The sequence below is a fragment of the Falco cherrug genome, chromosome 2 (genome assembly GCF_023634085.1).
Source record: "Falco cherrug isolate bFalChe1 chromosome 2, bFalChe1.pri, whole genome shotgun sequence".
In the NCBI taxonomy this organism is placed as follows: domain Eukaryota; kingdom Metazoa; phylum Chordata; class Aves; order Falconiformes; family Falconidae; genus Falco; species Falco cherrug.
In genome coordinates, this window is record NC_073698.1 from 83,129,967 (window position 1) to 83,156,624 (window position 26,658).

At 52.4% G+C, this 26,658-nt stretch overlaps 1 protein-coding gene across 1 annotated transcript in view; it reads left to right on the top strand.

Moving 5' to 3' along the window:
* The window catches only part of BCOR (BCL6 corepressor), a 59,250-nt gene that overhangs the window by 7,516 nt on the left and 25,076 nt on the right, over positions 1–26,658 (top strand). The window contains 7 exon segments of the mRNA XM_055701813.1: positions 11,737–11,866; positions 13,411–13,489; positions 14,416–15,522; positions 15,524–15,943; positions 15,945–17,246; positions 17,945–17,998; positions 18,447–18,630. Of these exon segments, the coding sequence (XP_055557788.1) occupies positions 11,781–11,866; positions 13,411–13,489; positions 14,416–15,522; positions 15,524–15,943; positions 15,945–17,246; positions 17,945–17,998; positions 18,447–18,630 (3,232 nt within the window). The 5' untranslated portion in view covers positions 11,737–11,780.

The following is a 26,658-nucleotide window of genomic DNA, read 5'->3' on the forward strand; positions in this document are numbered from 1 at the left end:
ATTCTCATCTCTCCTTGAAATTCACAGGGAACTTGCTAATGGCAGAAGAAGGGATGGGCTGAGCTCTTCTTTCTAGGTGTAAATTCCCTCCCTAGGCCAAACTTTCTCCATGCAAAAGCTCTTGGCTATGGAGAGATCCTACAGGGATCCCTGATCCCTGGGCAATCCCTTCTGCTCCCACGCCTCGGCATGCTGGGTTGTGCTCTAAGCCTCTCTGGCTTGCCCATAGCAGTAGGAGGCTGAGCTGGTTGTTGGGGGAAACCCTTCCCTACAGGCTGCAGTCCTCCTGGCTCACCTTGCTCTGGCCTGGTCGTGCTCCCCGTGCAGTGTTTTCCTTTCCTCCCGTTTCAGTAGTCAAGCACAAAGTGTATTAGCAAAGCCCCGTGCAGAATTAAGCAGCCCGGTGTGAAGTTATGCTGAGCTCCGCCTGGAGGACTCGCCTGCCTTCCCCCCCCCCCGCAGACCTCCCATGCTGTGCCATGCTTTGCCCTGCCAGGGCAGCCCAGGGCCAGCGGGCAGGGGTGGATGCTTCCCGGGGTCTGCACACCACAGTAGGCGAGGAAAGAAATAGCTCTGGCTAAAGTTGTGAGCAGCAGGGGAAGCCGGAACAATACTTGCAGGCAGGAAGTGATCTCCCAGGGTAAACGTTTTAATGGAAGTGTAACCTGGCATTGCACAAAAACCCAACCTAGGGCGGCTGCTGCCAGCTGGGGAGGATGCAGGGCTCAGGGAGATGCGTGGGAGGCTGTGCCGTGCAGTGCTGCGCCAGGGGCGCCCACAGCGGAGCCATGCGTGCAGAGCTGGGGGCGGCTGCAGCGCAGCCTGCCCTGAGCAGGTGGCTGAAGGTTGTCTTATTTTAGCTACAGAAATATCTCTCTAGATCCATTACTGCAAGATCTCGTTTGCAATAAACTGTATTGGCTCTTGTCTTTATACAAATTGCTGGTATGAAAGAAACCCCAGCCTATATATGCATAGAGGCAAGCATGAGCTAGTGAGATCAGGTTTCCTACTGAGCTCCCGGAGGAGAAGTCAGCATTTGATTGAAGCTACACTTGGTTCTTGGTTCCCAGGGGACAGCAGCCCTGAAACACGAGAGCCCTCCCTCCTTTTTTCCCCCCTTCTCTCTCTTCTTCCTCCTAAAAGCCTTTGTGCTGAAAGAGCCTCAGTAGGCACGAATCGCTGGTCTCTCACAAGAGTGTGTTGCAGCCTTTGCTGACATTGTTGTGTTAACGGTGGTTTTTACCAGGCCAGCAGATTTCTAGCTACGTATAAGGCAATGAATAGTCGATGATACTGACCTGTGAGTACATACTGGAATCATTTGTCGGCGAATCCGACTTGGAAGTCGATTGGAGCCGTATCATGGTGTGAAGCACCTTACCTGCCTGGGGAGCACTGCCCGTTGGCAGGAGGCAGGCCAAGATGTGCTTCCAATAAAATCAACTGTTTCCCCTTGCTGGTGCCGACTCCCAGACTGCATCTAAGCACCTAGAAAGTGCGCTTCCAGCTCCCGTGGCCTCCTCAAGGGTTCGTTTGTACACAGATCTTGGAGGAAGTTGCTGTGTTGCGCCTTTCCCTTGGAGGTGCATGATTTGGGTGGTGCTAGGCATTATTTGGGTAATGCTGGGCAAGGAAAGGTTTCCTCGAGTTGATTTATTTTTCCCTTGCTTCTGTTCAGTAAATTCCACATCTCTTAAGTTTGCCGCTGAAACAAAAATAATTAAGGGCAGGGAAGGGGGTTCGGGGGTTTACACCCAAATTCCAGCTGTGCCCAACAAAAGGCCGGCTGAGGGTGTGCAGTACACTCCTTTGCTGCCAGCTGGTTGTACAGCGAGTGAAGTCGGACTCGTGTTTTAGGTTATTGGGGTTTTTCTTCCTTTTTCTTTCCTTACGGGGGGAAAGGGCTGAAGGCTGGAAACGCGTCCCTGCCGGCCGGCTGCTCGCGGGCTGCCAGCGGCGGGGTCAGCGGCCGGGGCAAGGCCAGCCGCGGCGAGGGGCCCCTCGGCGGGAGGTTCGCTGCGATAAGAGGTCGGGCGCCGGTGCCGCCGGCCCGGCGGGGCGCGGGGCAGGGGGGCGGGGAGCCCGGGCTGCTCGGGGCCGCGCCGCGGGGGCGAGCTCGCCGTGTGCTGCGGAGCGCTGCGGCGCTGCGAGCGCGGCCCCCCCGCTGCTGCGGGGCTCCCCCCTCGCCCTTGCCAAAAGCCAAACCGAGAGCGGAGCTCAACTTCTGATAAGGCTTTTCGTCGAGCGGGAGTGCTGGCTGGAAGCCCCTCTCCGCTGTGGGGCGTAGAGCCCGGGACCCCGCCAGCATCGGGCTGGCGGAGCAACACCCCCGGCCCGGCCCGGCGGAGCCCCCCAGAGCAGCGCGGCTCGGCCTGACCAACCGCCGGGAACATGCACGTTTCTGGGCGGGGGGCGGGGGAGGTGGGTAGAGGGTGTTCCTTGTTTCGAGTAAACCAGCTGCAGTAGTTGATGGTAGAGCAATGAAGGCAGACACAATGCTGCTGTTGTTGGTTTGATCTCTAACTGGGGATTGTTAGTCTGGATTTAACTCTGTTCGGGGGGTGGGGTGGGGGGGTGGCGAAGGCTGTTTACAGCCAGTGCAAATAATGTGACAGCTGTTGGAGCGCGAAGAGCCTGCGCCTTGCCGGCACTCGCACACAAAAGCTCTCGCTGCGGCCGGAGCAGCCCCGGGGCCGCCCCGCCGCTCCCGGAGGCACCGCCCGCCGCTGCGGGGCTCGACGGGCACCCCGGGCGGCAGCAGGGCGCCGAGCCTTGCTCCCCTGCCGCCGGCGTCGCTAAAGCAAACGCCGCTGGGCGGGGAGAAGCCGCTCCCCCACTTCTCCACCCCCTTCCCCCCCCCCCCCCCCTTCCCCCCCCAGCCTCTTGATTTACAGCGCAGGGAGGCTACGGGGAGAGCGGGCGGCTCCGCGCCCGACCCCGGCAGGCTTCGGCGTTGGGAAATTTCGGCGCTGGGAAATTCTCCCGGCGGCGGCCCCGGCGACTTGAGGGAGCGGCGAGCGAGGAGTCCCGGCAGCCCTGCGGGAGGAGAGGGCAGCCCCGGTCCGAGCCGCTGCGGACCTCGGGCAGGGCACGGTGCGGCGGCTGGCAGCGCGGGTTTGCCTCCCGAGCACGTGTTGGCAGCGGAGAAGTTGCTGCCTCTGGAGCGGGCAGCCCCTGATAGATAACCTGGACGTGCAGGGACCCCTTGAATAGGTCCTTGGTGAAAATCTCCTCCTGCATAAATAGCCCGAGTAGCTATTCTCTCCTCAAAGCTTCTGCATCTAAGCTCCTCGGTTTGCCTTTTAAGCATAGAATATAAAATGCTGCCTGTTCTTGAAGTTTGCTCTGGTACCCAAAGTGATCTCCCAGCCTTTTCAGAAGAGCCTCTGGAAAGTCGAGGGAACTTGGAGAACTGGGTTCCGGCCTATATTTGTACCTGACATAGTTTTGCTACCTACAAGAATCACTTTTATATAGTAAGTGACCTCCACATACTATTGTCTTTTTGACGAGGCGGCTCTGGGGTGGAAAGCAGGTAGGAGGGAGAGATGCTTATTTCCTCCCCCACACCCTTGTCATTTTGGTCGATGGGTTGGCTTTATCTGTTTCTCTCCAGTCTATTCTTTTTCTCTTTTGGCCTTGACGGTCCCCTTGGTCCTTTATGGATTACGCTGTGCTATTAGTGGCAAAAGTGCACCAGTAGTCATTCAACAATTTTAGCATCAATTCCTATAAACTGGTGTTTTATATGACGTGCCATTTTCCTGCAAGAATACTGCTTGCGAAACTAGTTTCGCCTTGGAGCAAAGGCGGAAAGATAAACAAGCCCGCATAGCCAAAACACTGGCAATCTCAGCCTCCTTCCAAATCTTTTAAAGTCACGGAGTAATATTTTCAGGATTATGCTGCTGCCTCTGAGGAGGGAATGTCGCTGGCGTTAAAAAAATAAAAAAAAGCGCTAATGCAAATTAGAGAAAAATAATTTTCTTTCAGCGATATGCAATGTATTAGTCACTTGTTATCATGCTTAGAGGCAGACCTCATTTGCGCGTCTGCCAACTCGTTCACATCTGCTCAGAGCTGTTCAGGGCATTTTAACCTTGGCGGTGTCGTGTCGTAGTCCCACGGATCAAGAACGAGTAATTAAAGCTCTAAGCAGCAGCAAAAAATTCATAGCCGCCCATCTGCATCGCAGTTGATTCGCTGCTTTGTTTCCGTGCGGAGCGCCGGGATGGGAAGGCAGGGCCGGCGGGGGCCTCCGCGCTGCCCTCTCCGGCGGGGCATCGCCGCCACCGGCAACTTTATTTCCTTTTTCTTTCTCTTTCCTTTCCCTTCTTTTTCTTTTTTCCTTTTTAAATTCTTGACGGAAGAAAACCGACCGTTGTTGTTGCGTTTCCTTTCCCCCCGCAGTGTTTTCCGCACGCCGAGACGGGCGGTGCGCAGCGCAGGCTGTGTCCGCCCTGGACGTGCGTTTCTTCTAAAGGTCTGGGGAAGGTGATGCGAGGCTGGGGTACTGGCTTGTGGAGATGTTTGTCGAGGTGCTTGTAATAATGCTTTCGTAACCGAGGGCTCGCCAGCGCTTTCCAGAAGTGCTCGGGAAAGCGTTTCCCGTCAAGGAGAAACGTTAGTGCTTTAAGCCCAACATAAACTTTAGGGCGAGGCTAATTTTTATGCATTGTTTAGCAGAAACCGAGCTGTTTATTTGTTTGTTGTTGGGAGGAGGAGGGGGGAAAAAACCAAACCCGGGGAGAAATCAGCCCCAACTTCCCAGGCACTTTTTCTTGCATGAGGCCGCCGGCGGTCCCCGTGCACCGGGGGCCGGCCCCTGCGCGGCCGTGCAGACAAAGCCCTGCGGGGAGCGGGAGGCTTTCAGGCCGGCCGCGCTAGGTAAAACGAGAGATGGAGGCACCTAAGTTTAATATTTCGCTGTTGTGCGCCGGCCATTTGCTGCATGAGGCACGGAGACGCCGTCCCCGCTGGGGCTGCGGGGCTGCGACGGGGCGGGGGGGGGAGCGGGTGGGGGGAGCGGCTCCCCATCTATCAGCCCCTCGAAGCTGTTGCTCCGTAAATGAGGGAACCACAGGCCCTGTCAGCCGCAATTACGCAAAATGAAGTCGTCCGTGATCAATATCTCCCAACGTCCCCGACGGATGTGTGGGGGGGCCGCCCCCGCCCGGCGTGCCGCGGCGGCTCCGCGCCGGGGAGCGGTGCGCCGGGGTGGCCGGAGGGAAACCAAGGGCGTACGTCCCATTAATCACCCCACCCCCCGGGGGTGCGGCGGGCGCAGGGGGAAGGAAACGGGGGCCGTGCTCCGGTATTTCTGCAAGGATAACGCTGCGGAAGTGAGCGCAGGCTTTCGCCCAACTCTCGCAGGAGCGCAGGGACTTATGTATTCAATGTGTGTGTGGGGTGTCTCCCCCCTAGTCCCCAAGTCTCCCGAGCTATCAGAGGGGGAGGGAGCACGGCAGGGCTCGGCGGAGCCCGGTGAATGGCGAGCCCGTGGCGCTGTGCTCGCCCAGCCTCCCGCGGCCGAACAATGGGGGACGGGCGGGGGGAAGGGGCTGGCTTGGTGGTATTTTTCTTTTTTTTTTTTTTTTTTTCCTTTCTCCACCCCCCCCCCCCTTTCTTTCTATCCCCCTCCTGAAAAGCAAAAGCCATACGGAATAAAGGCAACAATGAAGTGCTCCCGGGATGCCGAGTGCGAGGCGGGTTAATGGGGTGGGGGCGCGCAGGCCTGCGCTCTCCCTTCTCCGCGCCGGGAATGCGGCCTTAAATTACCTGAAATGCACATTTCTGCCCGGCCCGCGGTGCGTGGGTGTGCGTGCGTGCGTGCGTGTGTGTGTGTGTCCCTCTCCCGCTGCTGCCGCTGCTCCTCCTTCGCAGCCCGGGCTCGGCTGCTGCCTGTTGTCTCTGGCAGCAGCAGCGGAAACCTCGCTCCTGTGCGTGTGTGTGCGAGTGTGTGTGTGGGTGAGTGTGTGTGTGTCTCTAAAATGGCGCGGATGGCCTGGGGAGGGAGATGCCGCGGCGGGTGGGCGAGGGAGGGAGGCCGCGCTCTCGCCGGGGGGCCCAGTCTACGCGGGGGCCCGGGGGTTTCAGCGGCAGAGCCGGTTTGCGGCTCCCTGCTCTACCGCCTCCTGCAGCCGCGTTCACGACACGGCGGAGCGGCGGCAGGCTGGACCGCCGGGCTGCCCGGTGCGGCGTGCAGGGGAGGAAACCCCCGCCCCCGGCCAAGAGAGCAGCCTGCTCGCCGCGGCGTGCGCGGGGGACACACGGAGGCATCGGCCGGGCGGGGGGGCGGGCGGCGGTGCGGGGCGGCCGGTGCTGCGGACGGGGTCGGTGTTTCCCGCGAATCTCCGGGAAATCCTTCATGCGGCGATACCTCAAGTTGGGTACCAGTCGCCTCGCCTCCCCACGGCGTGTGTGTGTGTGTGTGTGTGAGCCTTTGCAACCTCTCCTCTGTCGCACCCCTTCGATGCGTTTTAAGGGGGATGGGGGGTGGGTGGAGGGTGGAATGGGAGCGAGAGCCCCCGCCCTGCAGATGCTCCGAAACCTTCAGGTGTGGGCATCGCTGGTTGCCGGGGCAGCCTGCCCCCCCCCGGGCCGCCCTGAGGAGGCTGTGTCGGGGCCCCCGGGACTTCCCACGGGGCTCCGCGGCAGGCAGTGCCGTGTGGGCTCCGGGGAAGGCGGCCAGGGTTATTTGAAGGATCGCCAGCCATTTTAACTTTCCCTTATTGGCCTCCTCCCCCGCCCCCTTCCCCAGTTCCTAGGCTTATCATTAATTGAAAACTTTTTTTTTTTTATCCCTTTTTGGCTGCCGCCGGCGCTGAGAGCGATGCAATGATTCGCCTCGCAGCATATGGGAAAGGGGCAAAGCTCCGCTGCCGCTACGGCGCAGCGACTGTTTGTGCAGGGTCCAAGGCGTGACAGGCGGCACGGGGGGGGGGGGCGGGAGCGGGAGCGGGGGCCGGGGGCCGGGGGCCGGGGTCGCTTCCACCTCGGGCCGCCTGTGCCGGGGGGCCGCCCCAGCCGGAGCCCCGCTGCGGGCGGAGGGGGGTTCTCCGCCCGGCTCCGGGCGCAGCGCGGCGGCCAGCCCGGGGCGGCGGTGCCCGGCGGCCGGGAGGATGGATGCCCCGCCGGCGCTGGTGCTGGCTTGGCGGTCCCGGCTGCCCTCGGTCAGCTTTGCCGCGCCGTGTTTACACGGCACAAAGTCCCGGTCGCCGTTTGGCACGTGACGGGGTGGGAGCCGCGGAATGGGGGGGACGACGGGGGACGGGACGACGACGACGGGGGTGGCTGCGGCAGGAGCCTTAAAATAGGCGCCGACCCCCTTGCGCTGCCTGCGCGCTGCCTAAACCGAAACGCACTACTGCCGTGCATGACTCAATATGTATTTTAAATCGGTTTAGCGATCTCGCTGGCGCATTGTGCTTAGCTTTATGGTTAAATGAAATGCCACACGTCCCGGGTAAAGGTCAAACTTCTTCTCTAATCCGCGGATCCGTGCGGCGGCTACTTAGTCTGCAGCTTCCTCCTCTGGTTTACAAAACGTGTCACTAGCGGTGATGCCGTGTGGAGATTGCAAAAAATAACTCATGGGGTTGTGTTTTTTGGTTTTTTTGTTTTGCTTTTAAAAAGCGCAGCCAACCCTGTTCTTCAAACACTTGTCTAATATTAGATCGCTGGCTGCTGCCAGAGCTTTATATGGTGCATTGTAAATGGTGCAGCAGTAGTGTCTTTAAGGTCTCCTTTCTATCCGTGGCACAGGTCGTTGTTTTTTATAAGTCGTAAATATGTAAGTCGGAGGTATATGATAAACGAGGTACCCAAACACATTCATAAGCAGCTGCCCGTATTTAAGCTTATAAATACCGTATGAGCGCTGCCCTTTAAATCAAGCGCTAGATGAACGCTTTGAGGGCTAATCGAAGTAGATCGCTACGAGTCCTCGATTGCTTCTCACTCCTCTCGCAGGGATTTTCACAAATCTAGAAATGATCCTTTCAGTGGCCTGGAACCGGGCGGCGACGGGGGGTGGGTAGGTGGGTGGGTGATGGAGGTGGCAGGGGGGGCATCAGAGGCGGGTAATTTATTGCATCGGTTTTTTGCCGAAAGGCCGGGTTGTTGCCGAAGCGCCTGCCTCCGCTTCGGTGCCACCGGCGCTCGCAGATTTTTTTTTTTTTTTTTACCCCGCGCAGCCCTCCCCGCCGGCTGCCGTTGCGCGCTGCTGCTGCTGGCGCTGTGGCTTGTGTGCAGTGGAAACTGGCGGGCTGCCAGGCGGAGCTCGGAGGTGGAAAAGAGTAAAGGCGCCAAAAGGGAACTCGTGCGCCGCTGCAATTCTCCTCCCGCCCCGCTTCCTGGCTCGCTGCAGCCGCCGGCCCCGCCGGGCTTCCTCCACACACACCCCCCCGCCCCCCTCCCACAGAGACTTTCACCTCGCACACCCGCCGCCGGGCACCCTGGGGCCGGGGGGTTGGGGGTGCGAGAGAGGGGTGCCCCCGGCCCGGCCAGCGCTGCCTTCCCCTCCTCTTTCCCCCGGAGGCACGGAGAAACGGCGTCGTCTTCTCCTCCCCCCCCCCCCCCCCCCCCCCCCGCGGGCATCGGGTTTTTCTCGTTTCCACGCCAGGAGCGTGTTAACAAAACTTTGCTGCTGCTGGCGTCAATGGCTGCCAAAAGTCTGTTGACGTTGCGAGGGAGACCCAAACGTTTCCCTTTTTAATCAGCTGCCCGAGCGGCGCGGTGTGTGTCTCTGCCTGCCTCTGCGGCGCGGCGCGGGCAGAGCGGGGCGGTGGGTGTTCCCGGCACGGCACGGCGCGGCGCGGCACGGCACGGCGGGAGGCAGGTTAGTGCTTGCAGGCGCTTTTCACAACTGGTTTCACACGGCGGCATCGCTGCGGAGCCGCGTGTGCGTTGCACGTCTCCCCCTCCGTGCATCACCGTCTATATTTAGCCGCAAATGGCTTTATCGGCCAGACACCTCCCGGAGGAAATGCCGTGCGCTCTCCGGCGGCCGAGCCCCGCTCCGCGTAGAGCAGCGGGGGCGGCGGGGGGGCTGCGGCGCCCTGGGGCGCGCTGACAACGGTTGGGGGGGCTCGTGGTGGCTCGGCGGGTGACGGGCGGGGAGGAGGAGCAAGAAGGGGGGAGACGTGTCCTCGTTTTCCTCCGTGAGCTCAGCCCGTCGTCGGGGTTGCACAACGGGGCCGGCTGCGTCCGCCCCCGCGGAAGCTGGGTATAAATATAGGAGCGGTGCCCTCCCACACCCTGGGTTCCCCCCGGCAGTGCCGAGGGCTTGCGGAGCTGCTGGCGTTTGGCCGAGCCGCAGGAGTCCCCTGCGAGCCGCCGGCTCCGACGGGTGGTCGCTTGCCGGGAGAGGGGAGGAGGAGGACGAGGACGGAAGGGGCATGCGAAGAGTTAAAAAGTCTGCTGCTGCAATGAAATTATGGCTGGCAGTGGCGCCGCTGCTCGTTCAGCAGACCTCCACTTTCAAACAGTTCACAAGAAGTTCATCAGGGCGGTGATTACAGCTGCACACACGCGCGCACCCGGGGCAGTGGGTGCCGAGGGGCAGCTTTGGGGAAGGGGCTGGCAGCCGTGGGGGCGTGGGCTCTGACCCACCCGGACGGCCGCTGGGACGTCCTACCGTGTCCTGTGCCCTGGCGGGCTTTGCCCTGCCTCTGGTAGTGGCGGCGGTGGTGGGACGTGGGGCCTTCGGATTACCCGGTGTAGCTGTGGCTGTCGCAGGGGAAGCTCTCGGGGCCCCCCGTGCAACTTCAGCGTTTCGCTATCTGCACATGTCAGGGGATTGACGGCTCTAATTCAGGCGCTGCGCCTTATCTTAATGATACACTTCCACCGAGGAAGCCGGGCGGGCGCAGGCCGCCCCTTGGAGGAGCAGCGTGGGTCGGCCACGTGCACCCCCGAGGGAAGGGGCATGGGGAGCGGGCCGTGTGCCGCCAGGGCCTGTCTCCTCCAAGCCGGTGCCCGTCCCTCCGTGATGAGGCAGCGCACAGGGTGGCTACTAACCTTACGTAAAACCCTAAATCACTCTCTCCATGCTGCTGCTGCCTCTATTGAAAACATTACGAGCGGCGCATCTGGAAACCAGTAAATCTGTCCAGAAACCGTCTTTCCAGTGAAATAACTCCTTTTGAATGATAGCGCGGTATCTAATCTCGGCGGATTTTTGTTTTCTTGCAGTGATTTTTGCGGACTTCATTAGGGAAAGCTAACTGTTCTGGAGAGAGGAGGGTCAACATGCCGTTTCATTAATATACATTTGTTCCAGACGTGGAGTTTTGCACAAAAGGCCTCTCTGAGGGGTGAAAAAAGTGTTGGGGAACAAGGCTTTCCTGCCATTTCAGTTCTTAAACCTCTCTGAACGTGTGTGAAGTATTGTGTTAAAGGCCCAGTCTGGGCTTCTTCCCCATTAAATGCCAAAGTGATCATTTGCATATTTTGTATCCTGACAAAGGAAATGAGTTTGCTGGGGAAGCATGGATGCTTTGGGAGACGTTAGGCATTAAACTCCCAGTGGTCAGTCGCCCGTTACTGGCTGGTGTGTGTAAAAGGAGTATCATGCCTCCCGCTTAAAGGCTTCTATTTTTGTGAGAGAGGAAGAGCTGAGGGATATCCTGTGCATTAAAGGCTCCCCCTACTTATTAACCCAGCATTTAGCAGCAGGATGCAGGCTGAAGCTCAGTCAAAAGAAACGACTCAACCTCCGAAGAGCAATTAAAATCTTGCACTGGAATAAATCATGCGCCGCGATAATCCTGTTAATAAAACGCAGCTTGTCCTGACACTTCGTTCATGCAGCAAACTAGAATTTAACGTGAGCGGAGGTGGCGTTAGGCAAGGTAGAGGGGAGGAAAAGCCTTTTCCTCTCCGCTGCTGGACGCGAAAATGCAGTTACCTTTCACCTGCCTCTCCGGCTGCACACGGCGCCGATCCTCTTGGACTGCTAATACTTCTCCAGCGAGCCCGCTAATGATTTCTTTCCCTGGAGTGAGCAGGCATCATTGAATTACTGAAAGCACTCGCAGCAGCAGCAGCAGCAGCAGCTCCGATGCAGAAGCCACCAGGGCTTCGAGCTTAATCAAATCAAGGGGTGGGGAGCTCGCCAACCCACTTACTATATTTAACCCCTTTCTCTAAGTTAGTCATGTGCAGATGCTAAAGGGGAGGTTTTTATTTAGATCCCTTCTGTAGCAGCGTCTCTTCAGTTTAAAGTCCTCGAGTGAAAGCTTTATCAGCAGCATAGCTAGTACACACGGTATGTGGCTGTTCTTGAGATGCACTCCTGCTCCTGTGTGTTCCTAATGCAGGGTTTTTGTGAGTGCCTGTGGGTAGTTTTCAGTGTTCCCCCAAGCCATGGGGTCTCTCCTTGGTTCAGCCTAGGTGAGATGAAGGTTTGGGGACTTGGCTGGCTGAGTCATTTCTTGCAGAAATGATACGCAGTGAAGAAACTTTTATTTGTTGATAGCCTGGAATGATTCTTAATTTTCTGGATGCGCGCTGGGGAAAAGATTCATCTCCTCTGACCTATAAATGCCCTCAATTTGCTCCTTTATTGCAGGGTATCTCCCTTAGCGGTTAACGTAGGCAGCTCACTCCCCGCACCAATCCTGCATTCATTATTAATTACCCGGAGGGAGGCTGGCTGCTCCGCCGTGTTGTTTGCACTTCCTCCTAGACAAATCTGCTCAACTTTTTTTTTTCCTTTTTCTTTTTTAATAGAATATAAAACTGTGAAGAAAAGTGACGATTTTTAAGAAGACGTCATGCTTTCTGCAACTCCCCTGTATGGCAACGTTCATAGCTGGATGAGCAATGAAAGGGTCCGCATGTGTGGAATTAATGAAGACAGGTAAATATTTAAGCTTCTGGCAAGTTAAACCACACTGTGATTCTGCAGTGTGAGGTCTTGAAGTTTGCTCGCTTCCCTAGTACGGGAGCAGATAGCTGCCGCCTTGCATCGAGATCAGCCCAGCTTGGAGGGAGGGCTGGGCAGGGGGATGGGGGAGAGCAAGAAACGAGATGTGCCTGAGAGTGGTGGAGCAGCCGCTGATTTACTATTTAACAGGCAACCTGGGTCAGTGAAGTGGGGATGCCCTTTAAAGAGATTACTCCCCAAAGCAGCCTTTAAATGCGCTTTTACAATTAATTTATTATTTCCTATTTGTGAAGGGGAATTAAACCAAATAGTGCACTTGTTCTTGTGGTGACTCTCTGAGGCAGAGAGGCTCCTGCCTGCAACTTGGTGTTCCCTTTCATCGGACCAACAGCTTGTCCTGTGAAATAGGAACAGTGGCCTTTCTGTCTCCTACAAGTTAATTTCTTTTCCTTCCCACGTTTTTTTCCTGCTGAATATCATTCATTTGATGATTAAAATTTCAGTCCTTAATAATTCTCGATGGGGTGGCGCAGGCACTGGCTGGTGTTCTCTTCCCTTAAACCGCAGCTTTTTTAAAAAGCAAGATGACACTGAACAGAAGCTGCAGGTACGCCTGCAGTCCTCTGGGCCAATTTTGTGTGGTTTTAGTGTTTTTCTGTCTTCTCTTTGAGCCTGTGTTCTCCCTGTTGTGTGAAAAGCCTCTGAGAAGCTGCGGAAAGTTTTTGGTCTTTGCAGGGAACGTTATTTGCAAACATAAGCTGAAGGAAAATGGCCAAATGTCTCACTTCACTTTTGCACTCTCCCTCCCCACTTTCCTCTCAGTTATTTAGGGATAATAATTTTACGTGCTACTTGCAGGAAAGGTGAATATGTTAAAAAAAACACATTAAAATCACATTTCTGCTTTAAAGTGATTATGTGCCTTTAAACACTTTGATTGAAAGGAGTTCTTTTGGGTAATGCTGAAACTTTCCTTCTGCTGCATGTCAGTGAGTTTTATCCCTGGGATTTGAAATTTGGCACTAAGGTATATTCTTTATCGGTGCTTTTTGTGATAACAAGTCCCAGTGCTGCAACACTGGTACAGCACAGATGTGCAGCTCCCTCTTTAGCATGGAACAGCTGACGTTTGTATGATATTAGCGTGTGTGTTTTAAGTTTATCCTCAGCAGCGTTTATGGATTGTACATGAGCAGGGTATGGTTAAAATGGGATATTCTCTCCTTGGAAAAAGAAAACGGCAAGGGGTAAAAGAGAAGACCTTGACAAAAATCACTTGTGTGGGAAGAGGCTGCTCTAAGATTTGCTTGGTGTGTTTTTGGTGTCAAAACCTTTTATGCTTATTTTCAAATGGTCCTTGCTTTCTAAAGTAGTTGCTATATATGGGTACGCAGAAGGGTAAATATGCTATCATATGGGACTTCTCTAGGGGAATCAAAATATTGAGGAGGTACAATTTTGTACTGATCTGAGATATGCAGGATGTTTTCAAATAGTAAGCTTCTGTTTTTTCATAGGAAAATTCCCGTTAATGATGGTGATGCACCGAAAAGCAGACTGGAGTTGAGGGAAGAAAATCACCTGAATCACAGTGTGGTAAGAAGTTAATAGCTTCATGCTGTAGCTGAAACCGTGCCTGTCCTCTCCACCCTGACTCCTACCCCTGGGTCTTATTACATGATCCATTTGGAGAAATGATTAAAACACTTTTTGTTGCAGCTGTAGCTGGGCTTGGGCACATGCGAGTAGTTGCTGTGAAACAGTGAAATGGGGCTTTGTTTTATTTATCTTGTTAATCTTGTATAATCTTGTTGCTGACTTTGTGGTGTGTGTTTTTTATGATGTCATATTCTTTCTTTTGCTCTGTTATGAATGATGTCACACAGCATAACAGCATGTGTAGCAAAAAAAGTTCATGTGAGCGTTAAGTACATCAATGTTTCAGCAAAGTTGGTGGTTTTCTCCTTCTTTGAGCATATGCGGGGAGCAGCAAGCGGGGAAGAAGTTCGTCGGCAGACCTTTCTTCGTGCTGCGTCCTCGGACGCTTTGCCCCATGAATCATGTAACAGTGGCGAGCCCTGGAGCAGAGCTGCAGCGGAGGGCGAGGTCTTAGAGGAAGAGGAGGAGAGGCTTTCCATCCTTCTCTTCCCGCTCTCCATGCCACAGCCCACATCTTCTTTGTCTGGCAGTGCTGGGGCTGAGGAGCTGGTTCCCACATGGGAGTGGTGCCACCAAGCATCGTCTCTGGGCCACTTCTGCTTAGGCTGCGTGTCCTCAGGCCTTTGTTTCTAGCTGATGAGTTTTGGATGCAGAGACATTTGTATTGTGGTTTCCAGTGATACATATTGCTCTGTAGGTTCCTGTTCTCCCATTTTCCAGTGCAGTCAGCCTCTGTATGTTTCCACAATGAACAGTGTGTTTGCATTGGTACCATTTCTCTTCCAAAATGCCGATGTATCTGTAGCTTGTGCGGTAGTCATGTTAGTGAAATGTGAAAGTAACATACTTCTTGTTCTGTAAAGGTGGATGCAACAACAGCACATCGCATTGACAGTCTCGCAGCTCTGAGTATGGACAGGTCTGGACTCATGCGAGAAGGACTCAGAGTCCCCAGTAGTATTGTCTATTCCAGCTTGTGTGGACTCGGCTCGGAAAAATCACGGGATGCTACAAGTTCGATAGCAGGGCTTGGATTTACTCCTGAAAGAAATCCAGAGATACAGTTTAAGTCTAATCCCCCTGAAGCAGTAGAAAATGCAGCTGTCTCTGGAAAAGCCCCGAATGGCTTCAGTGCTATATACAAAACACCACCTGGAATACAAAAAAACTCTGTCCCAACAGGGGAGACACTGGGTTTGGACCGAGCTGCGGGTGACAGGCAGAGTCCTCTCGGTGTCAATGGTGCTAGTTACCTAAGGCTCCCCTGGGTAAACCCCTATATGGAGGGTGCGACACCCACCATATACCCTTTCCTTGATTCACCAAATAAGTATTCATTGAACATGTACAAGGCATTGCTACCTCAGCAGTCCACCTACAGCTTACCACAGCACCTGGCTTACTCGCCCGTATGTACAAATGGTGAACGTTTTTTGTACCTGCCTCCCTCCCACTATGTTGCCCCTCACATCCCTTCATCGCTGGCGTCGCCCATGAGGCTCTCGACTGCTTCTGCTTCACCAGCAATCCCGCCTTTGGTGCACTGTCCGGATAAGAGCTTGTCGTGGAAAATGGGTGTCAGCCCTGGCAACCCCGTCGACGCGCACGCCTACCCCCACATCCAGAGCAGCAAGCAGCCCCGGGTCCCTTCTGCCAAGCCGGCCCCCACCAACATGCCGGCGGACCCCACGCTTCTACTGCCACACTCACCCCGGCCATCCCCCCGCCTCCCCCTGCCTGCGCAGGTCGGGGATGCCTACACTGATTTCCATAAACACTTTCCCAGGATCACCACCTCGCCCTCCTCTGCCGTTACCCTCCCAAAGCCCTATGTGAACGTCGGCGGTGAATTTCCACCCTCCCGCCTCTCCAACGGGAAACTTCCCAAGGGCAGTGACGCTGGGGAGGCACCTCTGCCGGCTGCCCCCCATGCGCGGAAAGCTGGCCATGACCGGAAAGACGGCAGGTCCCCCCCCGCTCCTGGAAAAGCAGACCCCAACCAAAGATGTCACCGACAAACCGCTGGACTTGTCAGCAAAAGTTGTTGATGCAGAAACTGCCAGCAAGTCGGACCACGGTAAGAAAATGACGCCAACGGTGCTGGTGCACGGCAGAGCAGGAGCGGGGCCGCACTTGCCCAGCAGCGACATCGTTCAGAAAGAAACCATTTCTCCTGGGAACAGCTGCCCCATCTACAGGCCTGAAATTATCAGCACGGCACCATCCTCCTGGATTGTTCCTGGTCCCAGCCCCAGTGAGGAGAGCGGGAAGAGTGTCCAGCTGAAAAACAAGGCACTGGACTGGGTGATCCCGCAGCAGCGGAGCTCCTCCTGCCCCAGGATGGGCGGCACGGAGGCGGTTGTTGGCAGTGTTTCAGGGACGGTGTCAGCAGGGGGGGCGGCCTGCATCGGCGTCGCCAGCTCCCAATGCCAATGTGGATTGCGCCAAGATGGCCAGGAGCTCTGCGGAGAGCACCGCCTCGGTTATACAGCACGTTGGGCAGCCCGTTGCCACCCCTGCAAAACACAGCAGTAAGGTGGCCAAATCATGTGGCCAGGAAGCCAACTTCAAGGCGAACGAGACCGCCCTGGCCTCCAGCCCCATCTTCCTGCCGCCCAATGAGGCGTTTCGCTCCCCACCTCTGCCCTATCCCAGGAGTTACCTCCCGTACCCGGTGCCAGAGGGGATAGCTATCAGCCCTCTCTCCATCCACGGGAAAGGACATGTGTATCCGCACCCCGTCTTGCTGCCCAACGGCAGCCTCTACCCTGGCCACCTCGCTCCCAAACCTGGCCTCCCCTACAGCCTGCCAGCGGGGCGGGGGGAGTTCATGACCTACCAGGACGCGCTGGGGATGGGGATGGTGCACCCCATGCTGCTGCAGCATTCGGCTTTGGAGATCAATAAGGAGGAGAAGGCGGAAAGGAGGTCACGGTCTCATGAGAGGGTCCGCTATGAGGACCCAGCTCTGCGGGGCCGGTTGCCAGAGCTCCTGGAGAGCAGTGGGAAGATGCCTTTCGAAGTACCCAGTGACAAGAGCATGAAGTTGCACCAGAACTCTGGCCACGGTAAAAACGCAGCCAAAAGCGACAAACACCTCTTCCCGGATCTTCTGCGAGACGAGCAAGATGCTAAAAGCGAAGCAAACTTAACGAAAGCCAGCTTTGCTGCGGAAAGTAGTAATCAGGCTAATGACCCTACAAAGCACAAGGTAGAGCAGGCGTCGCAGCACAGAGATTTTATTGTAATGAGAGAGGAGTTTGGAAGAAATAATGATCTTCACGAAACCTATAATTTCAAGCAAGCCCAGAGTTCATCGGTGTTCGGCTTAAGGAAAGAGGATTTATCTGTGAGCCAGCCTAAAGAGAGAGTGACAGTCCAGCCTTCTCCTGCTTTCTTGGAAAGCACTCATGAGGGTGATGCTCCGGCTCTGGCTTTTGGCAAGGTGCAGGAGGACGCGAAGCCATTCTGCATGGGGACTGCGCCACCAAGCATCGATGCCAGCCAGACCTATACCAAAGATGGAGCCGACGACACAGAATCTGCTGATGGTAAAATATTGAAACCCAAGCCATCTAAGTTGGCCAAGAGGATTGCAAACTCTGCTGGTTACGTAGGTGATCGATTCAAGTGTGTGACGACTGAACTGTATGCAGACTCCAGCCAGCTCAGCCGGGAGCAGCGGGCATTGCAGGTGAGTCCGCGCGGTCCAACGACTGCCGCGCTTTTTGTCGTTATTTCTCTGTTGCAAGTCGCAGTCAAGTTTTAAAAAGTTGAGAGAAGCAACGCAGGTGGGGAGATCAGAAATTTTTTTGCTTGGGCGTACTCTCCAGAAACGGTTTTAAATAGCAAAGTAAGTTCATTAACGAGTGAGGCGATGTAAAGAATAGTATGTATGGCTTTTACGTATGTACACGGTAGTATAAGCTTTGAAGGGCTTTTACTAAGATTGATAAAAATGTTAATGTACATATGAAATGTTTGTGCAGTTACAGAGGGGAGTCGGACAGGCATGCATGTTACCTTGGTGCTAGCAATGGCTGTAATTTCTCAGCTGGCCTGTAGTGCCAGCTAGCAAAGTGTACCCAGAAGTTGTGATTAGTATGCCAAACATGCCGTTTGATGGAGAGGAGTTGCAGCCATGTATTAGCGGGTCTCAGGCAACGTTTACGCCAAGCGAACGCGTAGGAAAGAGTAGGAGCGGTATTGAGGTTGATGCTGAGGGATGACAGACAGATACTGTATAGGAATATCCGTAAGGTATTTTACTTTTAATGAAGGGATGAGTTAAGCCAAATTGTTTTGCATTGTTAAGAAAAGAATTGGTTTATGCTTATAAAAATGGATGAAATTATCTAAATGATCCATTGAGTGCCCATTTTAATTACATAGATGGAAGGATTACAAGAGGACAGTATTTTATGTCTACCTGCTGCTTACTGTGAGGTCAGTTCTTCAAATTTTTATTACTAGACTCTTACATAAACCTTTGAGTTAAATTTCATTTCCAAATACACAAAGGGAAGTTTGTGGGCCATGGTCGTCTTTATTCATTGTACGGTTTTGTGTTTTGTTTTTTTCTTTTTGTTTTTGTTTTTGTCTCTTTTTACCTCCAAAATGGAATGTTTTTGTTTTATATACAGTATACATTTATATATATCTTATATATATATATATACACACACATTTATATATGCAAGAATTGTGTCGCTATTTGCGTATAGATGCTAGAACACTGTTTTACAAGTCAGGTGTGTTAAACTCCTACCCTAGCTATCTATCTGAAACCTTGGTTTTGAGCCGATTTTTCTTTGGAAATGCTTTCATATAAGGTAAGGTAAATGAAGTAGCTTTTATCGCAAGACTTTTTTTTTCATATCAATTCTCTTTCTAGCGTGCAATGATGCGCTTCTCAGAGTTGGAGATGAAAGAGAGAGAAGGCCAAACAGCTACCAAAGACTCAGAGGTCTGCAGATTCAGCCAGGCAGACTGGGAAAACTTGAAAGGAAACAGTGAAAAGAAGCCAAAGTCTGTCGCTCTGGAAGATGCCATTGCTGACCAAAATGACAATGACAGATGTAAGCAAATTTAGATGGCTTTCTGAAGTGCGTGTGTGTCTCTGTGCCACGGTAGCTTGCAGCAAAGCTGCACGGGCACCATAATCTTCATGTTCTCACAGTGTTGCTGGTTAAAGTCACTGGCCTCAGCCTCTGCATGTATGGAGCTGCCACGACTGGTGGTCTTTGTGCTTGTTTTGGGGTCTGCAAGTTACTGGTTACTGTTGTACCTGCTTTGCAGGAGGTAGTTAACTGTCACTGAAGTTACTGCAATAAAGGGATCATGCTTTTAATTGATGGGGTACCACATCAACCAGTGAAAGCAAAAGTCCAAGGTTATATTTTAAATGCAGAAAGGAGGTGGGGGAAGAGAGAGAGGCAAGGAGTTCAGCTTCCTGAAGTTGCTGTAGCGCTGGCAGGTGCCAACATTGCAGCTTTCAGGCAAAGCAAGGGTGGAGGACAGAAGGGTGATGGGGAGTGGAAAAGGACATGATCTGCCAGTCTGGCTTATCTGTAAAAGCTGGCTGCAAACTCCAAACGATGAGAAGCTAGTTTGCCTGCATGACTTCTTGCTGCAGTGGTTGGGGGGTGGGGGGTGAGGCTTGCTGGCACCAGTCCTCACAGGCAGGCAGGGAGCTGTGAAATTCCCCATGGGGCTGGCTGCTCCCGCTAGGCTGTGTCAAAAAGGTGTCAGAGGACTATGGGAAATGTATGCGAGCCACATTGTCCTAAAAACAAGATAAATAAATAAATGGTATTAGGGTGTTTTTAATGTATGTGAGAAAAGTCACTTTTTGTTTTGAAACTCTTGGTAAGCATGTAGCTTCCATCCATTTCCCAGTATTTTTTTTCTTGTATAATTAAGGACTGGATCAGCTCCTCCTTCTGCTGCTTTCTTTTGAACAACTTAAAAAAATGGTGCTGAAAGTGTTGCAAAACAAGAAGAAACACACTGTAGAGTGCATTCATGCGTGTGTGCACGTGCGCATGCACTGTGTAACTGGGTGGTTAAGTGTGCTCTTCTGTAGGTGGAAATTCATGAGGAGGGCTAGTAAAAAATTTTGTTCGGGCAATGTAATAACTTTGAATTATTGTTTTGGTCTTTGGTTAATGCTTTTGGGCAGAAAGCATGCTGGTCAATTGTACTTGCTTGGTTACTCACCTAAATCAAGTTACTGTGGTATTGCTGTCACTGAAATAACAGCCTCAACAGAAATCGGCCTGGCAAAACAGCAAGGGGAAGTTTTAATTGTGAAAGTGGAGGAGGTAGGGAGAGGCAGGCTGAGTCCTTGGAAGCTGAGTGGGCTTTCCCTTCTCCAGGTTGTACTGAAGCAGCTCTGGGGAGGAAGGCACTGCCTTTGCGGTCCCCATGCTGAAGCCGAGAGCTTGGCAGGCTGCCACCCTGGCGCTCCCCTTGCAGCCCCCCTTGCTCTTCAGAGGGCTCAGGGTGCCCTGGTGATGCCCTCTGCTAATCCTGCCCTAAAGAGCAACGGAAAGCATAAAGAGCAGTGGAAAGCGTAGAGCAGCGGAAAGAGCATCAGGTTGTTCTGGCTGCGGGGCAAGACAAGTCCGTGGGGCGGGTGGGGGAGTGGGGGGAGGGGTGGTGGTGGTGTGCAGGGTCAGGCATGGGCACAGGGGAGGGAGCGTGTCCTGGTGTCCTGGTTTAACTGAAACCAGGACAGAGGGAGAAGAGGCATGGGGCATGCTGCTCGGGGTGGGGGGCTGCGGGGAGGGAGGAAAAGTAAGCGTTAGAGCACCCTTGTTTGCTGAAACACCCCCCCTCCCATCCTTGCCAGAGGCTGATGATAACGATGCGTCCTTACAGTCATTGTTTAGTGAGGTCTCTGGCACTTGCATCTGCTGGTTAAAATGTGTTTGAGACTATTAAATAACTGTTGGAAGCAGGGGAAGTATGTTCAGTCTTATGTTAGTTCGTTCCTCTCCTCTACTAATTAGCGCTGACTTAACAGGCTACTTCAGAGTTTGGCTGAGTGTCTAAACTCCTAAAAGCACAGATCTGTTCTGTGGAGGGAGCTCCTCTTCTGTATGCTTGCCTCTACAGCAGCAAATACTTACTGGTACAGATTCAGGTCTCAGTAAAAGGTTTTTATCATGGTGGTTCACCTCCTGCCCCTTGGGATAGCAGCTGATAAATCAGGAAGAAGAGTTTCACACTTCTTGAATGCCTCTGCTGTCATGGCTTGGGCTCTGGTGGGGCTTGAGCTGCCAGAGGTCTTGGTGTATCTTTTGCCAAGTGACTAGCAAAGGGGCAGTGTGCTGTGCCTGCTCTTCCCCTTTGTTTATCACCAGCAAGATCCAGGGCTACTTATCTCTTGCCTTCCCTTTCCCTCCAATTTCTAACCACCGTGCTGGCTTTAAAGCTCTCGAATGGGAACTAGCTGATGGTTTGCAACCTCTTCTGTTTTCCTTTCTGCCTCCTGGAAAAGATTTTGCTGCTGAAAAGATGTTTTACCTTGTTTTATGTAGAGTTTGTCCAGTGCTGGCTAAAAGCAAATGGCACACCTTTCCATGTGTGAGCAGGGAATTTAGGAGTAAAACTGGCAAGCTGTTAGATGTGACGCTGGCTGGGAGGACTTCACCTGCCCGGTGTCAGCAGGGAAGATGAAAACCACAACCAAAACTGTGATTGTGGCATGGAGCCGGCTGGCAGGGCTCCTCTGCTGGTGCCTGGGCGTGCCTGGTGTGGAGCACAGGAGCTGATGGGGGCTCTAGCAGCTGCTTGCCCCCCGGCTCCTCTAAATCTACCGGTGTGACTACAGCAACAAAAGGCTAAATAGCACAGGCGGGTGATGCTTACAGAGGCATCTGATAGGATGTAAACTCCCTTTTTTTAGCTTGCCCTGGGACTTGATCATTTTCCTAGCTGTGTAGCATGTGTATGGGCTTTTTTGGAAGCAAACAACGGAGGCATGATACCCGATTCCTTAAACTTCTCCTCTGACTTGGCAGTGCCGTACCGGGTGTCTTCTTAAGCTTCGTCGTGCCTTCTGGAGAAGGGTAAAATGTGGGGTTTTGGTTTTGCTTTTGTTTTTTTATAAAGATCTGATTTAAGAGAGGTAGCCGTGTTAGCTAATTAATGAGCAATTAAAGCCAAGGAGTGAAGTAGAAGTGCTTTAATTCTCTCCCATCTTGTTTGGGTTTTGCCGGGCATTCTGAGAGCAGCCGTGAAGCTGCTTTGTTGCCAAGGTGACTTGTAAATGTTGCTGAGGCGATGCTGCTCCGGTGCATTTCCATAGCACAAACATCATAAATTATGGGATGCATATGTCATGAGTCATAGGATTGTTCAGAGATCAAGTGATTTAAGCTATTGGCACGGACATGCACATCAATATGGGCATGTGATGATCGCATGTCCGTTCCATAACAAAGCTTTTGTAGTGGTACTGAAAATCATATCCGAGTGTGAAAGATTGAATATATTCTACAAGCTGTGAATTTCTTGATGAGGGAATGTGATTTTACCTGTTTATGTAATTTTCTAGGAGGAAGACACTGTCCATTTAAGCCTTAGCTGGGAAAAATAAAAGCTGATATGTTAAAAGCCTGATCTAAAAGCATGAAGTAATGGGGAAAAAGTTAAAGTAGTTTCCATGTGTGAAAGTAAAGTGTGTAATGTGCCAAAGCCTTTGGAGCAGATACTCAGCATCAGAGTGAGGTGCTGGCATCCCTTTGCATTGTAATCCCCTGCTTTTCTTTTCTCACTGGGCTGTGTGTATACCTGAACAAATGAAAGATGGAAACAGTAAACATGTCCTTTGCCCTGGTCAGTTATTACCTTCTTGCCACGGGACGTAGGGCAAAAAAAAAGGGGGAAACCCCAAAAGTCTGTGCAGGGAGAATGGTGTTTGTTTGTGCAGTGTGGTAGGCTTAGGCAGAACTTGGCATTTCCACACAAATGTGGAAAGCTCCCAAGCAGAGGTAGTTGGAGAGAAAAATTAAATGAGCTGTGTTTCCTCTGCCCGATATGGGATACTCAGGATCGGATGTTGAAGGTGACTTACGGCATTTCTTACTGTTGTGATCTCCATGCCGAATACTGGGTTTTAGCATTTGGGTTGTCATTCCTGTCCTCTGATGAATAAAGGGTACCTTGCGTAAGTGAGTGCAATGAGAGGTTGCTTCAGGGAAGAGGAAAGGCTGTTTTTTAGCTGCCATGTTATTTGAACAAAAGAATCGCAGCTTAAACACTGAGATATGTTTCCTTGTTTGCCTCACGTGGGAGGGCCTGGTCTCGAGCAGCTGAAAGCAACAGGAAAATGGAAAAATGAAGGAAAGTTTTTTTGGGTAGCGTGTTTGTGCGTGCAACTATTTCTTGTGAGATTGTAACCTGTGCACTAAGAAGATACTGCTTCAGGCAGAAACACTATGTGAAGAAGCATCTTCTTAATTTTTCCTTGTTTCTAGTTTGGTAGGACAGTGAGAAGTACTTGGAGAGCTGTTGATGCTGGTTCTCACCACTGGTGTGAGACTGGCAGATGCTGGAGGCTTGAGGAAGAGGCACGTTTAAGAGTTTAATCTCCTTACTCATAGAGGTGTGTTGCTATGAGAACTCAGCATTTATCGTGTGTTCCTGGCTACCTCATCACTGTTTGAATAATGATGATACGAAAACTCCCAAGTATTTTGTTGCTGTTTTCTTCCTTGGGCAGAGGAAAGGGTGTTGTAGATACACGGCAGGAGGGAACAAAAGCAAATAAAGTCTCCTTGTCCTTGTTGGGCCTGCACGATATGCTTACGTTGCTGTGCTTCATGTTGCCATTTATATCTTAATTTGGGGAGACACTGCGTCTGATCCAGGTTGCTTGCAAAACAGTTTGAGGACAGAGTGGAATCCGGTGGTAAAATATTAAGTAGAGCCTGTGCTCTGTGAGGCAGTTGCCACTGTGCCAAGGGGAAAAACCTCTGAGCGTGTGATGTGTCTGTGCAAGCTGCGTGGAGCCTGACAGCCTGTGGGGTATGCTGTGTCCCGAACAGCAACTGACCTTTGTTCTTTTGTGGTGAAAATCTGGCTGTAGAAGAGACGGAGAGTATTGGCAGTGGAGCAGATAGGCAAGGACGCGTCCCGTGCAGCTCCTGGCTTCGTCGTGTCTGTCCTCCTGTGTCGATGCAGGATGATTACACAACCTGGATTAACGTGTGGAGATGTCGCTCCTCTAATGGTTTTAACTGCATCTAGCAGGATGGATTCCAGAGACGTCTGTGCAACGGGGCAGTTCTTGAGAAGGGATTTCTGGCTCGGCGGCCGAGGAGACCTAGCTCTGGTCGGCAGAGGGGTCCCACTTGGATGTGACTGGAGAGTGGAGGCAAAGGTGTCGCAGAGCCACTGGCAGCAAGGGCTTTTTGGACAAACTTCAGTAGGTGTGTGCTGTTCTCCTTGGCATGTGGAGCCCCGGAGAAATGCCAACAGTGACAAGCTGTTAGCAAGGTTACAGCACATGTATCTCCCTTCCTGTTTATTTTTTAACACGGATGGTCTGAGCGAGCGGTACTCGGCATCCCTGTGCCTAGTGCTTGCAGATAGAGAAGGAATTAATCTGTGGTGGGTTGCTTTCAGTGGTGGCAGGCTGGAATTAGCTTGCTGTGTTTTGCAAGCCCCAAAGATTAAGCCCATCAGTGCCTCCCCCCCACCCCCTGCTTCTTCCTCTGACCCTGCAAAAGCTTCTCTGGGAATTGGTCAGGATGTGCCTGCCTTTTCTCAGGCCAGACAGTGTTGGGAGCAGGAAAGCTGTCCTGATCTAGCAACTCTCGGCGTGAACCACAGTGTGTAGCTGCTGGTACTGCTGGAGGCACGAAGGCTATTAACAGCGGGAGCGTGGCAGGGTGCCCTTACCTGATCTGTTCAGGGAAACAGACCATATATGTGTAATGTTTCCTTATGAAAGGGGAAAAAATAGCAGATTGCATTAAAAACGTAAAATGAAATCTGATAGAAGCTATTTCTAAAGTGATACTTACAACGTGGCTGGTCTAGCTTCTTTTCTGCTGTGTGAAACAGGACTGTTGGTGCTGTTGGTGTGGTTATAGGGTACAGCTGTTAGGCAGCATCTTCATACCAGATGTGCAAGCATGGGGTGTTGCCAGATTCATTCTGATTCAGGGGGACACTGGCGATTCAGAGGCATAGTAAGCTGAGATACCTGGTTTTTGGAACATGTCAGCATTGCTGGCTGGAAGAAGCGTGACAAACTGCATTTGAAAGTCTTGAAGGAAACAGGTGTTGGCCAGACAGTCTTGTGGAGAGGGAGCACCGCCAAATAGCAGAATGGCTGGAGTGTCCCACTTGCCTGGAAAAAGTCAACTTTTGTTTTGATTTTTCTTGGCCAGATATCTTCTGCTGTTTTATAAAACAGCCCTGCAGGCAGCTTCCCAAGCAGCGTAAAAATGATGCTGGGGTGTCTTCTGGTGCCTGCAAACATCTCCAGAACTCTAGGTGCTACTTGGAGCCATTTCCAAGTTGCGATGAAGAAAAATCTCAGCCTAAGAAAAACCTTTCCAGAGAGTTTTTTTTCTTCCCCCTCAGCTTTCCATTGCTGACAACAGATATTTCAAGGATGGTTGTGAAACCAGAAGGTGTTGGCAGAGCTGTAGGAAGGTACTCTCAAGATAAGGTGGGATAGAGTTGGGCGTACATCTACATCCAGGGGCTGCCAGTGCCTGGATGCTGCTGTGTTTGGTCTTGCAGGGGAGAGGGGGCGGCAGGGGAGCAACGTCTGCCCTGACGAGGGGGAAGAGCAGAAACTGAGGGCCAGGCTGTACCGGGGAGGAGGCTGAGTAAGGACAGGGAGGATCAAGGGGAGGGAAGGGAAACGAGCTGTCAGGGGTTCAGGTAGGAAACCAGCAGAGGTATTTGAAGGAAAGAAAGTGGGAGGAGGAAGAGCAAGGGGGAGGAAGAGGAAAATGGACAGTGAGCTGCGCGGAAGTAGGACAGAGCATACAGACAGTTCGCTGAACAGTGGCAGATGTGCAGAAAGAGTATCGGTCAGCCAGGAGAGCTAAAACATGTGGGAAAAGCAACTTGCTTGTCAGAAGTATAAATAGGAAGCTGATTAACCTGTGTTGCCGTTTGTACTGCATGGCTGCCTAACTGTGCCTCGGCTAGTCTGGTTAAGCCCAAGAAAAAATACCTATTCAGGATGATGATGAAGTGCAATTTTAAGTCAGGCATCCATTTAAAATTGCTGAAGCTGTCTCTTGAGTTCAGGGGAGCACTGTTGGAGAGGGGAAGCTGAAGTTAGGGTGAGTATGGCAACGTGGGTGTTTTTGTGGCTGATTTGTTCGGAGTAGTTTCTAGTGAGCTTTTCAAAGCTCACCTGCTCGCTGCTGCTGGAAATACTCCCTGAAAAAAGTGAGGCCTTTTTTAAAAGCAGGTGACGAAGATCATGTGACATACAGTGACTGGCTGGTTACTTGCAGTGAGGAAGCCTTTTTATAACCTTGGATTCAAGTAGTGCTTTTTGCAAAATATCACAGCTATTCTTAGTGGTATTCCCGTGTATGTGTGTGTGCGTGCTCTGTATCCCATTTATATCTCCAGAAGAAGGGATGAATGCTTTTAAGTCAGACTGTGCAATTCGATGGGGGAAGTTAGGGAAGGATTAGGAATTAGCGAAAAGCTAATACTTTATTATCATCAGAAGGTATTTTTGAAAACAAATTCATTGCAAAGTGGAGCTTGGGTTATTGCCATGGTTTTAGGGGGTGAGGTTGCTTTCTCAAAAGGGTCCGTGCTTTTGATATCTAAAGATATTTCTTTATTTTAAAAAGTGCATTGTGATGTTCCTATGGATACAAGTATTGTGAATATTTTACTTACTAAATTGATGTAAAACCAACATAAAGCTTCACGCTTTTGGGGGTTTTCTACTTAACTGTTGAGAAAACTGTTGCCCTAGGCTGACCAGATGAAAATTGTTTCAAAGTACAGTGTTGTATTTATTTGCATGCCTCATGAGCCATAAGTCATGATGGAGATGACATTGAAGAGATCAGAGAGCATAACTTTCTCACAATTAATTGTTTTGTATT